Below are 12,637 nucleotides of genomic sequence, written 5' to 3'. Positions count from 1 at the left end.
AAGTACGATACTGTTTGAAATATTAGTCAGAGAAAGACAAATACCATACGATTTCACTCATATGTGGAATTTAAGTAACAAAACAAATGAACAAAGGAAAAAGAAGACCCAAGAAACCAGACTTTTAAATACTGGGAACAAATTGATAGATGTCAGATGGGGTGCCTGGGTGACTCAGTGGGTTAAAGCCTCTGCCTTCGGCTCAGGTCATGATCTCAGGGTCCTGGGATCGAGCCCCACATCGGGGGCTCAGCAGGGAGCCTGCTTCCTCCCTCTCTCTCTGCCTGCCTCTCTGCCTACTTGTGATCTCTGTCAAATAAATAAATAAAATCTTTTAAAAAAGAAAAATTGATAGACGTCAGAGAGAAGCCAGGTGGGATGGGTGGGTCAAAGAGATCAAGGTGATTAAGAGTACACTTATCTTGGTGAACACTGAGAAATATATAGAACTGTTGTATCATTATATTGTACACCTGAAACTAACATTGTGTATTAATTATACTTCAATAAAAGAAAGTGAGTCCTTGAAAGTGAATTAAAATGATTCTTTTTTTCCTTTTGCCCCTACACTTGACTGATAGCTTGATAGCTGAGGAATTTGAGGTTCAAAATTATTGTCTCCCATATCTGAAAACTGCTTAAAAGTATCCACGATTGCTGGTGAGGCAGCCATTGCCAACCGGATTCTTATTCATTTAAGTGTGTTTAAAAATCGGTAAAATTTGCTTTTGAGTAGATACTGCAAACATATACCTATATGTTTATAAATAAATTGCATCTGATATTTCATACCATATTTTTTAATTTGTATTTTTCAGACAATGAATGATTTTGACTATTTGAAACTACTAGGTAAAGGCACTTTTGGGAAAGTTATTTTGGTTCGAGAGAAGGCAAGTGGCAAATACTATGCTATGAAGATTCTGAAGAAAGAAGTTATTATCGCAAAGGTAATTGATTACTAGAGTTGATTACTGAATTTTTCCTTATGGTATGCACTCGTGTGTGTTCTTGCATACATAACTAAACTGTAGAAATTCCATTAAATAACCAAAATGTGGGTGGTAGGCTACTATTGCAGTAGTATCTGTGTATCAATATTTATTTATAATGTTAAAAATTTCACAAGTTTATTAATATTATCTGAATGTTGTATACCGAAGCTATTTTTTTCCCTTGAGATAAAAATATTTATTCCATATTTGTGTATTTGGGGGAATGTTTTGACTGTTTTTGTGACCTATGTCACAATTATACTAGTATTGCTTTTTGCTATTTTTCCCCAACATTCTGAATTCTTTATTATTAAGTAAAATAATTCAAATAGCATAGATGATTTGCACCCCATAAATCGTACAGCTTATGTAATGATGAGTGGGAAAGCACCCTTAATAGATTTGAAAACACAAGAATCATGAAACTAAAAGAAATAGCCTTTGAAATTCTTTCAGGAGCTCCATAACTTTGTTCAGCTTAGAAATACACAGATAACTAACATGTTAATGATGCCAGTTCTCACTCTGAGTTCTCAACTAAATCCTGATTCCCTCAATAGACAAATTCGAAATACTTTACAAATTGGTCCTTGCTTTATGTTTCATTTAATTCAACAAATGATACATAATATTATTGGTATACTTTATGGATGACTTTAACTTTCAAACCACAGTTGATCCTTGAACACCATGGGGGTTAGGGGTGACTCCCTGCTCAGTTGAAAGTCCACATGTAATTTTTGACTTCGTGCAGTCTGCTATGTCTGAAAGCCATGAAGTAAGTTAGAGAAAAGAAAATATAATTAAAAAATCATAAGGAACAGAAAATACATTTCTAGGACTGTACCATATTTATTAAAAAAAAAAAAAATCCATGTGTAAGTGGACCTGTGCAGTTCAAACACACGTTCAAGGGTCTACTGTGTAGTCGTCTCATCTGGAGTGTATTCCTTCCCACACTCTGTGAGGCTGTGCTCTCCCCGTCCTTGTGCATTTGTTTTCCTTTCAACTCTTACACAAGTCTGTGTCTGGTATGGGAAAGAATATTGACCTGGGAGTCACACGGGCCTGGATTCGCATCCCAGCTTTGCATCTTACCATCTAATGACCCTTAACAACCAGTTTTGGGGGAGTGCTGCTCCCTTGCCTTGTTTGGGGGAGCATATGTGCTTATAACAGTGAATCGGGGAGGAGAAGCTGGTGACCGGCACCAGGTGGAGGCCACGCATGCTCAGTGTCCTGCAGCGTGTCGAGCAGCCCAACAGAGCCTTGCGTTCTTCCTCTGCAAAATTTCACTTGTTAAAAGAAAAACAGTCACTTGAAGTAATGAGCCCTGGGTGTTCTATGCAACTGATGAATCCCTGAATTCTACCTCTGAAACTGTTAATACAGCATATGTTACCTAAATTGAATTTAAATAAAAAATTAAAAAAAAACGTATTTCTGGACAGGAATATTGAGGATTAGGATATGTAAAGTATTTAGCGTAGTATCTGACACTAGTCATTAAACTGATGTCTTCTGGGAGGCAGTGTAGTGCCTCTTACTAAATGATCCCAAACTAGTTACTCAACTCTTTACGCATTAATTTCCTTATTTGCAAAGTGGAGATCATACAGTACCTATCTCATAGAGTTGTCATTAGGATTAAATAAATGAATAAGTGTAATAGCATTTGCTGTAAATAAAACTGAATTGAGTAAATGAAAATAAATATGTTATCGCTGTAAGTATTTGCTATGATTATTATTGTTTTTACCAGCTACCATGTGTCAAGCATCAGTAAATAGCATTTCTATTCTGTTTTTTCTTTTATGCATTAGCCTCCCTTGGAACCTGCTTTCCCTTACTAATTAATTATACTTTTCTGAGTAACTCTGCAGAACTGGGTATGTTTTACCAGTGATCGCATATTCAGCTTGGTGGACTATTCTTGATATTTTTACCAACAAGTCCAGAAAAAATATGTCTGTTTATAGTAAAATGATGAACAGTATAATGTTTTAGAGTCTAACAAGACCTGGGGTTTGAATCCTGATGTGCCCATCACAGAGCCTTATCCCGGGGACTAAATGGTGTCCACATGCCTTGCTGCTGTTGACGTTCACACTGATCACTGGACTAAAGCACTGTCCACCAGGTTTCTCTGCGGTAGAGTTACCGTCTTCCCCATTGTAATAAATAACTATCTTAGGGTGATGCTCTGACACTATGCTGGTAGTTTTTTGTTTTTGTTTTTGTTTTTGTTTTTAACTTTTGCCCACTCATTTTAACTTCCATCAGGGGATCTTGTCTACAACCGTTACAACTGTGCTGTATGAATGGTATTTTCTAGTTCCCTCATTATTTTTGCCTTTATTCTATTCAGTCTAACTAAAGGTTTGTCAATTTTGTCTTTTCAAAGAATCAACTTCTACTTTCCTTGATTTTTCTCTACTTTATCTGTGCTCTGATCATTATTGTTTCCTTCCTTCTGCTGGCTTTAGCTTTAGTTTATTCTTTTCTTACTTCCTGAAGTTGTAAACTTGGGCTGTGGATTTGATATCTGTCTTCGTCGTCGTCTTTTTCGTCCTTTTTTTTGTGAGAGGAGAGAAAGTGCATGTGAGTTGGGGCTGAAGAGCAGAGGGGAGAAAAATAATCTTAAGCAGACTCCACTCTCAGTGTGAGCCCAACAAAAGGCTCAGTCCCAGTACCCTGAGATCATGACCTGAACTGAAGTCAAGAGTCGGTCACTTAACCAACTGACTGAATCACCTAGGCACCCAGAGATCTTTTTAAATATAAGTGTCTAAGGCTATAATTTCCCACTTAGCACTGCTTTTGATGTGTCCCAAATTTTGGTATATTAGATTTTTCTTTTCATTCATCTCTCAATGTGGTTTTAATTTGAATCTCCCTGATGGCTAGTGATGATGAACATTTTTTCATGTGGCTATCATTCATCTCTCAGTATTTTCAAATTTAATTTCCCTTGTGATTTCTACTTTGATCCATTAAGATTCTATTTTCATTTCTATAAGTCTCTAAGTTTTCCAGTTTTCTTTCTGTTTCAGATTTCAAACTTCATCTCATTTCTGGTAGAGAAGATACTTAGTATCTATCTTTTTAAATCTATTAAGATTTAATTTGTGGCCTAACGTATGGTATATCCTGGGGAATTTGCCACATGCACTTGAAAAGAATGTGTAATCTGTTGTTGGGTAAAATGTTCTCTGTGTGTCTGTTAGATCTAGTTGGCTTATTGTGTTAAGTCCTCTGTTTCCTTATTCCTGTCTGGCTGTTCTATATCATTATTTTGAGTAGGTTATTGAAGTCTCCAACTATTAGCGTAGAACTATTTCTCATTTTAATTCTTATTTTTTCTTCATGTATTTTGATGGTTTTTTATTAGGTACATAAACATTTATAATTGTTATTTGTTGCTGGATTGAGCTTTTTATTATAAATACATGATGTTATTTTTTTGTATTTTGTAACTTAAAAAAAAATTTTTTTTTTTTTTTTTTTTTGGTCTGATAATAAAATAGCCACTCCTGCTCTCTTTTGGTTATGTTTGGCTGAAATATTCCATCCTTTCAGTTTCAACATATTTGTGTCGCTGGCTCTCAAGTAAGCCTCGTGTAGACTATGCATGTTTTGATCATTTTGTTGTTAAATCCATTTGACCCTCTTGTCTCTTCCGATTAGAGTGATTAATCCATTTACGTTAAAGTAAACACTTATAAGGAGATAGTTCTGTCACTTTGCTATTTTTTTTCAATATACTTTATACTTTCTTTGTCTCTTATCTGCATTACTGTCTTATGTTTAATTTGTTTTTTCTTTTTTTTTAGTGAAACATTTTAAGTCCCTTCTCATTTCCTTCTCTATATATTCTATAGCTATTTTCTGTGTGGTTACCATGGGGATTACATTTAACATCCTAAAATTATAACACTCTAATTTGAATTTATACCACCTTAACTTCAATAAGATACAGAAACTGCTTCTCTGCTGCTTTGCTACTCTACACAACCCTTTTAAGTTATTGATGTTATAAATTACATCTTTATTCTTTTTGGTACAATTGTAAATGGGATTGTTTTCTTAATTTTACTTTTTTATTAGTGTATAGAAATCCAAGAGATTTCTTTATATTAATTTTGTATCTTGTAACTTCACTGAATTAATTTATCAGTTCTGGTGGTTTTTTGGTGGAGTTTTTAGGGTTTTCTATATATAGTACCATGTCACTGCCAATAGTGACAGGTTTACTTCTTTCTTACCAATCTGGATGCCTTTTATTTCCTTTTCTTGTTTCATGACTGCACCCAGACTTCCAGTACTATGTTGATTAAAAGTAGTGAGGGTCAGACACCCTCGACTTTTTCCTGATCTTAGAAGAAAGGTTGTCAGTCTTTCACCATTTTTCATATATGGCCTTTATTATGTTGAGGTATGTTCCCTCTAAACCTATTTTGTTGAGAGTTTCTGTCATGAATGGATGTTGTATTTTGTGAAATGCTTTTTCTGCATTTGTTGATATGATCATGTAGTTTTTATCCTATCTCTTATAAATGTGATGTATCATACTAATTGATTTGTGAATATCGAACCACCCTTGCATCCCTGGAATGAATCTTACTTGGTCGTGGTGAATGATTTTTTTAATGTGTTGTTGAATTTGGTTTGCTGGTATTTTTGTTTTAATTTTATTTTGTTTAGTTCTTTTTTACCTTTTTTTTTTTTTAATTTCAGTGTTCCAGAATTCATTGTTTATGCATCACACCCAGTGCTCCATGCAATACGTGCCCTCCTTAATACCCACCACCAGGCTTACCCAACCTCCCACCCCCCTCCCCTCCAAAACCCTCAGTTTGTTTCTCAGAGTCCACAGTCTCTCATGGTTCTTCTCCCCCTCCCAATTTCCTGTAACTCACTTCTCCTCTTCATCTCCCCATGTCCTCCATGTTATTCCTTATGCTCCACAATTAAGCGAAACCATATGATAATTGACTCTCTCTGCTTGACTTATTTCACTCAGCATAATCTCCTCCAGTCCCATCCATGTTGATACAAAAGTTGGGTATGCACCCTTTCTGATGGAGGCATCATACTGCATAGTATATATGGACCATATTTTATCTTTTCGGTGTTCCAGGATTCATTGTTTGTGTACCACACCCAATGCTCCATGCAATACATGCCCTCCTTAATACCCACCACCACGCTCACCCATCCCCCCTCCCTCCTCCCCTCCAAAACACTCAGTTTGTTTCTTGGAGTCCTCAGTCTCTCATGCTTCGTCTCCCCCTCCGATTTCCCCCAATTCATTTTTCCCTTCCTTCTCTTAATGTCCTCCATGCTATTCCTTATATTCCACAAGTAAGTGAAACCATATGATAATTGACTTTCTCTGCTTGACTTATTTCACTCAGCATAATCTCCAGTCCCGTCCATGTTGATACAGAAGTTGGGTATTCATCCTTTCTGATGGAGGTGTAATATTCCATTGTATATATGGACCACATCTTCCTTATCCATTCATCTGCTGAAGGGCATCTTGGCTCTTTCCACAGTTCAGTAATTGTGGCCATTGCTGCTATGAGCATTGGGGTACAGATGGCCCTTCTTTTCACTACATCTATATGTTTGGGGTAAATACCCAGTAGATATTTTGCTGATATTTTGTTAAGGATTTTTGCATTCATATTCTCAGAGATACTGGTCTGTGATTTTTTTTTTCTTTATCTGTCTTTATCTGTAATTTTTTTTTTCTTTATCTGCTTTTGTTATCAGGGTGATACTGGCCTTGTAGAATGAATTTGGAAGTTTTCCTTTCTCTTCTATTTTTTGGAATTGCTTAGAATAATAGGTTTTAATTCTTCTTAAACGTTTGGTAGGAATCACCTGTGAAGTCACCTGTGAAATCCAGCCAAAAGTCCCGGACTTCTGTTTGTTGGGAGTTTTCAATTACTGATTCAATTTCATTTCTAGTAATGATTCTCTGTTTCTTCCAGATTCAGCTGGAAGATTGTGTTTCTAGGAATTTGTCCATTTGTTTTAGGTCGTCCAGTTTGTTGGCATATAATTTTTTATGCAACTCTTTTATAATACTTTGTATTTCTGTGGTATCGATTGTATTTTTCCTCTTTTATTTCTGATTTTATTTCTTCAAAGCCTGATGAATCTAGATAAATATTTATCATTTTTGTTGATATTTTCAGAGAACCAGCTTCTGGCCTAATTAATGTTTTCTATTTTTTTAATCTCTATTTCATTTATTTCTGCTATGATAATTATTACTTAATTCCTTCTACTAGCTTTGGGGTGGGTTTGTTTTTCTTTTTCTAGCTCATTTAGGTATAAGGTTAAATTGTTAATTTGAGACTTTCCTTGTTTCTTTTTTTTTTTTTTTAAGATTTTTTTTTTTTTTTTTTTTTTTTTGTGTTAATGAGAATGCCATGGATGTGGGTGAGCCAGCCGGGGGGGGGGGACTGGGGGGAGGGGCAAAAGGAGAGGGAGAAGCAGACTCCCGCTGAACAGAGAGCCCAAAGCGGGGCTCAGTTCCAGAACCCTGGGATCATGACCTGAGCAGGTGTTTAACTGACTGAGTCACCCAGGTGTCCCGAGATTTTTCTTGTTTCTTGCGGTAGGCCTGTATAATTATAAAATTCCCTCTCAGAAGAGCTTTTACTATGTACCCAAATTCTGGACCATGTGTTTTCATTTGTCTCCATGTATTTTTTAAGTTGCTGTTGGATTTCTTGGCTTGCCCAGTCATGGTTTAGTAGTATGTTGTTTAGCCTCTGCCTGTTTGTGTTATTTACAGATTTTTTCCTGTGGTTGATTTCTAGTTTTATATCACTGTGGTCAGAAAAGATGCGTGATATGATTTGTCTTCTTATGTTTATTGAGACTTGTTTTGTGGCCTATCCTGTGATCTCCCCTGGAGAATGTTCCATGTGCACATGAATAGAATGTGTAGTCTGTTGCTTTTGGCTGAAATGTTCATATATGTCTGTTAGGTCCGTCTGGTCTATTGTGTCATTGAAAGGTACTGTTTCCTAGTTGATTTTCTATCTACATGATCTATCCATTGATGTAACTGGGGTGTTAAAGTCCCCTCCTATTGTATTACTCTCAATTTCTGCCTTTATATCTGTAATTGCTTTATGTAATTTACACTTAAAATTTCTGTGTTTTATAATTATGATATCCTCTTGTTGGATTAATCCCTTTATCATTGTGTAATGCCCTTTTTGGTCTCTTGCTACAGACTGTTTTAAAGACTAGTTTGTCTGATACACGTATTCCTAACCTGACTTTTCACTTCCATTTGCATGGTATATGTTTTTTCAGCCCCTTACTTTCAGTCTGTATGTGTCTTTAGGTCTGAAGTGTGTTTCTTACTGGCAGCATATAGATGGGTCTTGCTCTTTATCCATTCACTTATGCTATGTCTTTTGCTTGGAGCTTTAATCCGTTTACATTTAAAGTAATTATCGATTGGTTTATATGTATTACCATTTTTAAAATTTGGTTATTGGGGGGCGCCTGGGTGGCTCAGTGGGTTAAGCCGCTGCCTTCGGCTCAGGTCATGATCTCAGGGTCCTGGGATCGAGCCCTGCATCGGGCTCTCTGCTCAGCAGGGAGCCTGCTTCCTCCTCTCTCTCTACCTGCCTCTCTGCCTGCTTGTGATCTCTCTCTGTCAAATAAATAAATAAAATCTTTAAAAAAAAAATTTGGTTATTGGTTGTTTTTGTAGTTCTTCTCTGTTCCTTTCTTTTTCTCTTGATCTTATCCCTTGTGGTTTGATGTTTTTCTTTAGTGTTATACTTGGATTCCTTGGTCTTTATGTTTTGTGTATATCTTCTAGGTTTTTGATTTGTGATTACCATTAGGTTTGTGTATAACATAACATGTTTATAGCAGTGTATATTAAGTTGTTAGTTGAATTCAAACACATTTTAAAAGCACTAAATTTTTATCCCTCTTCCTTGTTTCATGTATGTGATACTATATTTTACCTCTGTTTATTTTGTGTATCCCTTGACTGTTATAATCTTTTTTTAGATGTAATCAATTTTACTACTTTTGTGTTTTAACCTCCATTCTGGCTTTCTAAGTGATTGATCTATTACTTTTATTATATGTTTGCTTGTAACTGTGAAATTTTTTTCCTTTCATAATTTTCTTACTCCTGATTATGGCCTTTTCTTTCCACTCAATTCCTTTTAACATTCCTTGTAATACTTGCTTAGTGGTGATGAACTCCTTTAACTTTTGTATGGGGAAAATCTTTGATTTCTCATTCTATTCTGAATGATAACCTTGCTGGGTAGAGTATTTTTGGTTGCAGATTTTTACCTCTGAACACTGAAGATACCATGCCACTTTCTTCTGGTCTACAGAGTTTCTGGTGAATAATCAGTTGATAACCTAATGGGGTTTCCCTTGTATATAACTGTTTTTCTTTTTCTTGCTGCTTTTAAAATTCTCTCTTTGTCATTACTTTTGACATTTTAATTACTATGTGTCCTGGTGTGGATCTCTTTGGATTGATTTTGTTAGAGGTTATCTGTGCTTTAGAGGTTTGAATGTCTGTTTCCTTTTCAGCACTTATTTCTTCAAATAAGTTTTCTGCCCCCTTTTCTCCCTCTTGTCTTTCTGGGACCCCTATAATGTGAATGTTACTATGCGTGATGGAGTTGCTGAGTTCCCTTAGCCTGTTCTCATTTTTCATTATTATTTTTTCTCCTTACTGCTTGGCTTGTTGCTTTCCATTACCATCTTCCAGATTGCTGATCTATTCTGCATTTTCTAATCTGTTATTGATGCCCTCTACTGTATTTTTTTTTATTTCAGTTATTGAATTTTTCATCTCTGACTGGTTCTTATGTTTCCTCTCTGTTGAGGTTCTCACTGAGGTCCTCTGCTCTTCCCTCAAGTCAAGTGAATATCTTTATGACTACTTTGAATTCTGTATCGGGTGTATTGCTTATATCCATTTTATTTATCCCCTCTGTTGTGATTTTTGTCTTGTTCTTTCATTTAGAACATACTCCTCTGTCTCCTTATTTTGTCTGTCTGTGTTTGTTTCTGTGTATTAGGGAGGTCGGCTACATCTCCTGGTTTTGAAAATAGTGGCCGTGTGTAACAGTGATCCTGGGGAGCTCTGTAGCACAATGACCCTGGTCACTAGAACAAGGTGCTCCAGGGGTGTCTCCTGTGTGGGCTGTGTGTGCCCTACTATTGTGGCTGAACCGTGTTTGCCTTCCATCCAGTCGGCTGCAGTGACTGCTTTGCCTGCTGTAGGAGCTCCGGGCAGGATTTGGTCCCTGCGTGGTTGTGGTGCCTGCCAGAGGCCAGTGGGATCTCACCGGTGGCAGAGGTCAGCAGTGAGGGCAGGTGTCCCCACTTAGTCTCTCTGCACAGCCAGCTGAAAGCTCTGCTGCTCAAACTGTGGGCGTACTAGGGTGTGGAATGTCTCCTCCCTCTCTCTATGACAGGACTCACTTTGGAGTGGCGCTGCTCCCTGTGGGGCTGTTTGTGGGGTGGGGCAGGAGTCACTCTGGAGGGCTGAATGGGGTTGGTCTTCACAGGAGTGCCAAGGCTGGGCACCGTAGCTTGCAAGGTAGGTAGAGAGTGCTCGTGCTGGCTCCCCCAAGTGTCTAGCTATGTCGGCTGGGGGGAGAAGGAAGAGAAATGGTGCCCACAGCACTTTCGTTCTTGGAGAGGCATCCTGAAGAGCCCTGCCCCTCCAGCATGTGTTCTGAGCTTAGTAACGAAATCGACACGTCTGCCCCAGCTGCTTTTCAAACTGCTGCATCTGTGCGCTGTCTCCATTGAGTTATTTATTAGGCTGGGTCTCGAAGGATGGGTGCACCTGCTGATTTTTAAAGTACCTAGAGTTCAGCTCCACTAACTTTAAAAGCTGCTAAAGTGAAACCCCGTTGGTTTTCAAAGCCAGATGCTCTCGGGATTCCTCTTCTCAGTGCAGGTACCCTGTGTCCCATCCCTCATTTCTCTGTGCTCGTGCTGGCCCTCCCGTTTGCCATAAGTCTTGCCAGGAGTTTGGTTCCCAACTGCATCTCTACCCCTATCCTCTTCCATGGCTTTCTCTCTACAGTTAACTATGGAAAATCTGTCCTAGCGGTCTGCAGGTGGTTTTCAGCTAGTTGCACAAACGTAGCTATTGTCGAGTTATGTCTGTGGACCAGGTGAACTCAGGATCCTCCTGCTCGGCCATCTTCCTGAGCACCCCCTGAAACGGACTTTTGGCTAAAATGTACTTTTGACTAATGTCAAAATTACCCCTTGATCTATGGGCTACAGAATGGATGTTGTATTAGCGGTCGTGAAAACAACACTAATCTCTTTGTCCATTTCCATCAGAGCTTTTATGTTCTAGAGACGACTGCTTTACTGAAACCTTGTGAACCAACCTCTGCCAGCTTCAGAACTTTCTTCTGTGGCTCCCTCACCTCTCTGAGCCTTCCCAGAATTGAAGACAGTCAGGGCCTTGCTCTGGGTTAGGCTTTGGGTTAAGGGAATGTCGTGGCTGATGGCTCTTCTGTCCAGATCACTGAAATGTCCTCCGTATGAGCTGTCAGGCTGTTTCGCTCTCTTCTCATTCATGCATTCCCTGGAGTCACACTTGTTTCCTTCACGAACTTTCCCTTTGTGTTCATAGCTCGGCTCATGCTTGGTCTAAGAGGCCTAGCTTCCGTCCCATCTCAGCTTCAACACGCCTTCTCCACTCAGCTTAATCACATGTAGATTTTGATTTAAAGTGAGAGATTACACATCTTCTCTTGGACACTTAGAGACCATTACAGGGTTTATTAGTTGGTTTAAATATTAGTTTCAGTATTGTGTGTTTCAAGGAATAGGGAGGCCGAGAGGGAGGGAGATTGGAGACTGGACAGTGAGGAAAGGATTCCGAAAACACACAACATGCATCGATTAAGTTCGCTTTCTTACATGGGCATGGTTCGTGGCACTGCGAAATAATTATAATAATAACATCAAAGATCACTCATCAGAGATCACCATAAAAAAATCTAATTGTAATGAAAAAGTTTGAAATACTGTCAGAATTACCAAAAAGCGACACAGAGACACAAAGTGAGCAGCAAATGCTGTTGGAAAAATGGTGCGGATAGACTTGCTTGATTCCAAGGTTTGCCGCCTTCAGTTTGTAAAAAAATGCATTATCTGCAAAGTGCAGTGAAGCGAAGCAAAAAAAGAATGAGGTATACCTGTACAGCATTTTTAACTCCCTTTGATTAGATCGGCTGAGTCCACCTAATCCCGCTCATGTCCTCAGCCATACAGAGGGATTGGTTATAGTGTTTATGTCATCAGGATAAAAATAGAACTGCCCTTCTTATAATGTTACTGAGTCATCTGACCTAGGTAGGCTAGGTTCCCAGTTGTGGCAGCTGACACCCTCTTTTCTTGGACGTTTCTGGGGTCAGAATGGAGTGGTCAAATTGCTTTTCCGTTCTACCTCAGACTCTTACAGTGTGCCAGCCTGTTTCCTAATTCACATAGTGGAATCTATTTTCAGCTTTCCCATTCAACAAGAGAACCCGTGTTCTATTAATCTACATCGTTAGTCATTCAGGAATATGAACAGAGTACTGAGGATCACCACA

The 12,637-nt window shown here is 38.2% G+C and overlaps 1 protein-coding gene across 2 annotated transcripts in view; it reads left to right on the top strand.

Annotated features, from left to right (window-relative positions):
* The window catches only part of LOC111150885 (AKT serine/threonine kinase 3), a 314,865-nt gene that overhangs the window by 184,073 nt on the left and 118,155 nt on the right, over positions 1-12,637 (top strand). For both annotated transcript variants that reach the window (XM_022508564.1, XM_022508565.1), the window contains one exon: positions 819-950. In XM_022508564.1, coding sequence (XP_022364272.1) covers positions 819-950 — 132 coding nt within the window. The remainder of the gene's footprint in view (positions 1-818; positions 951-12,637) is intronic.

Source organism: Enhydra lutris, unplaced genomic scaffold (assembly GCF_002288905.1).
Source record: "Enhydra lutris kenyoni isolate GAN:26980312 unplaced genomic scaffold, ASM228890v2 scaffoldscaffold24, whole genome shotgun sequence".
Taxonomy (NCBI): Eukaryota; Metazoa; Chordata; class Mammalia; order Carnivora; family Mustelidae; genus Enhydra; species Enhydra lutris.
This window is presented reverse-complemented; position numbering and strand designations above follow the sequence as displayed.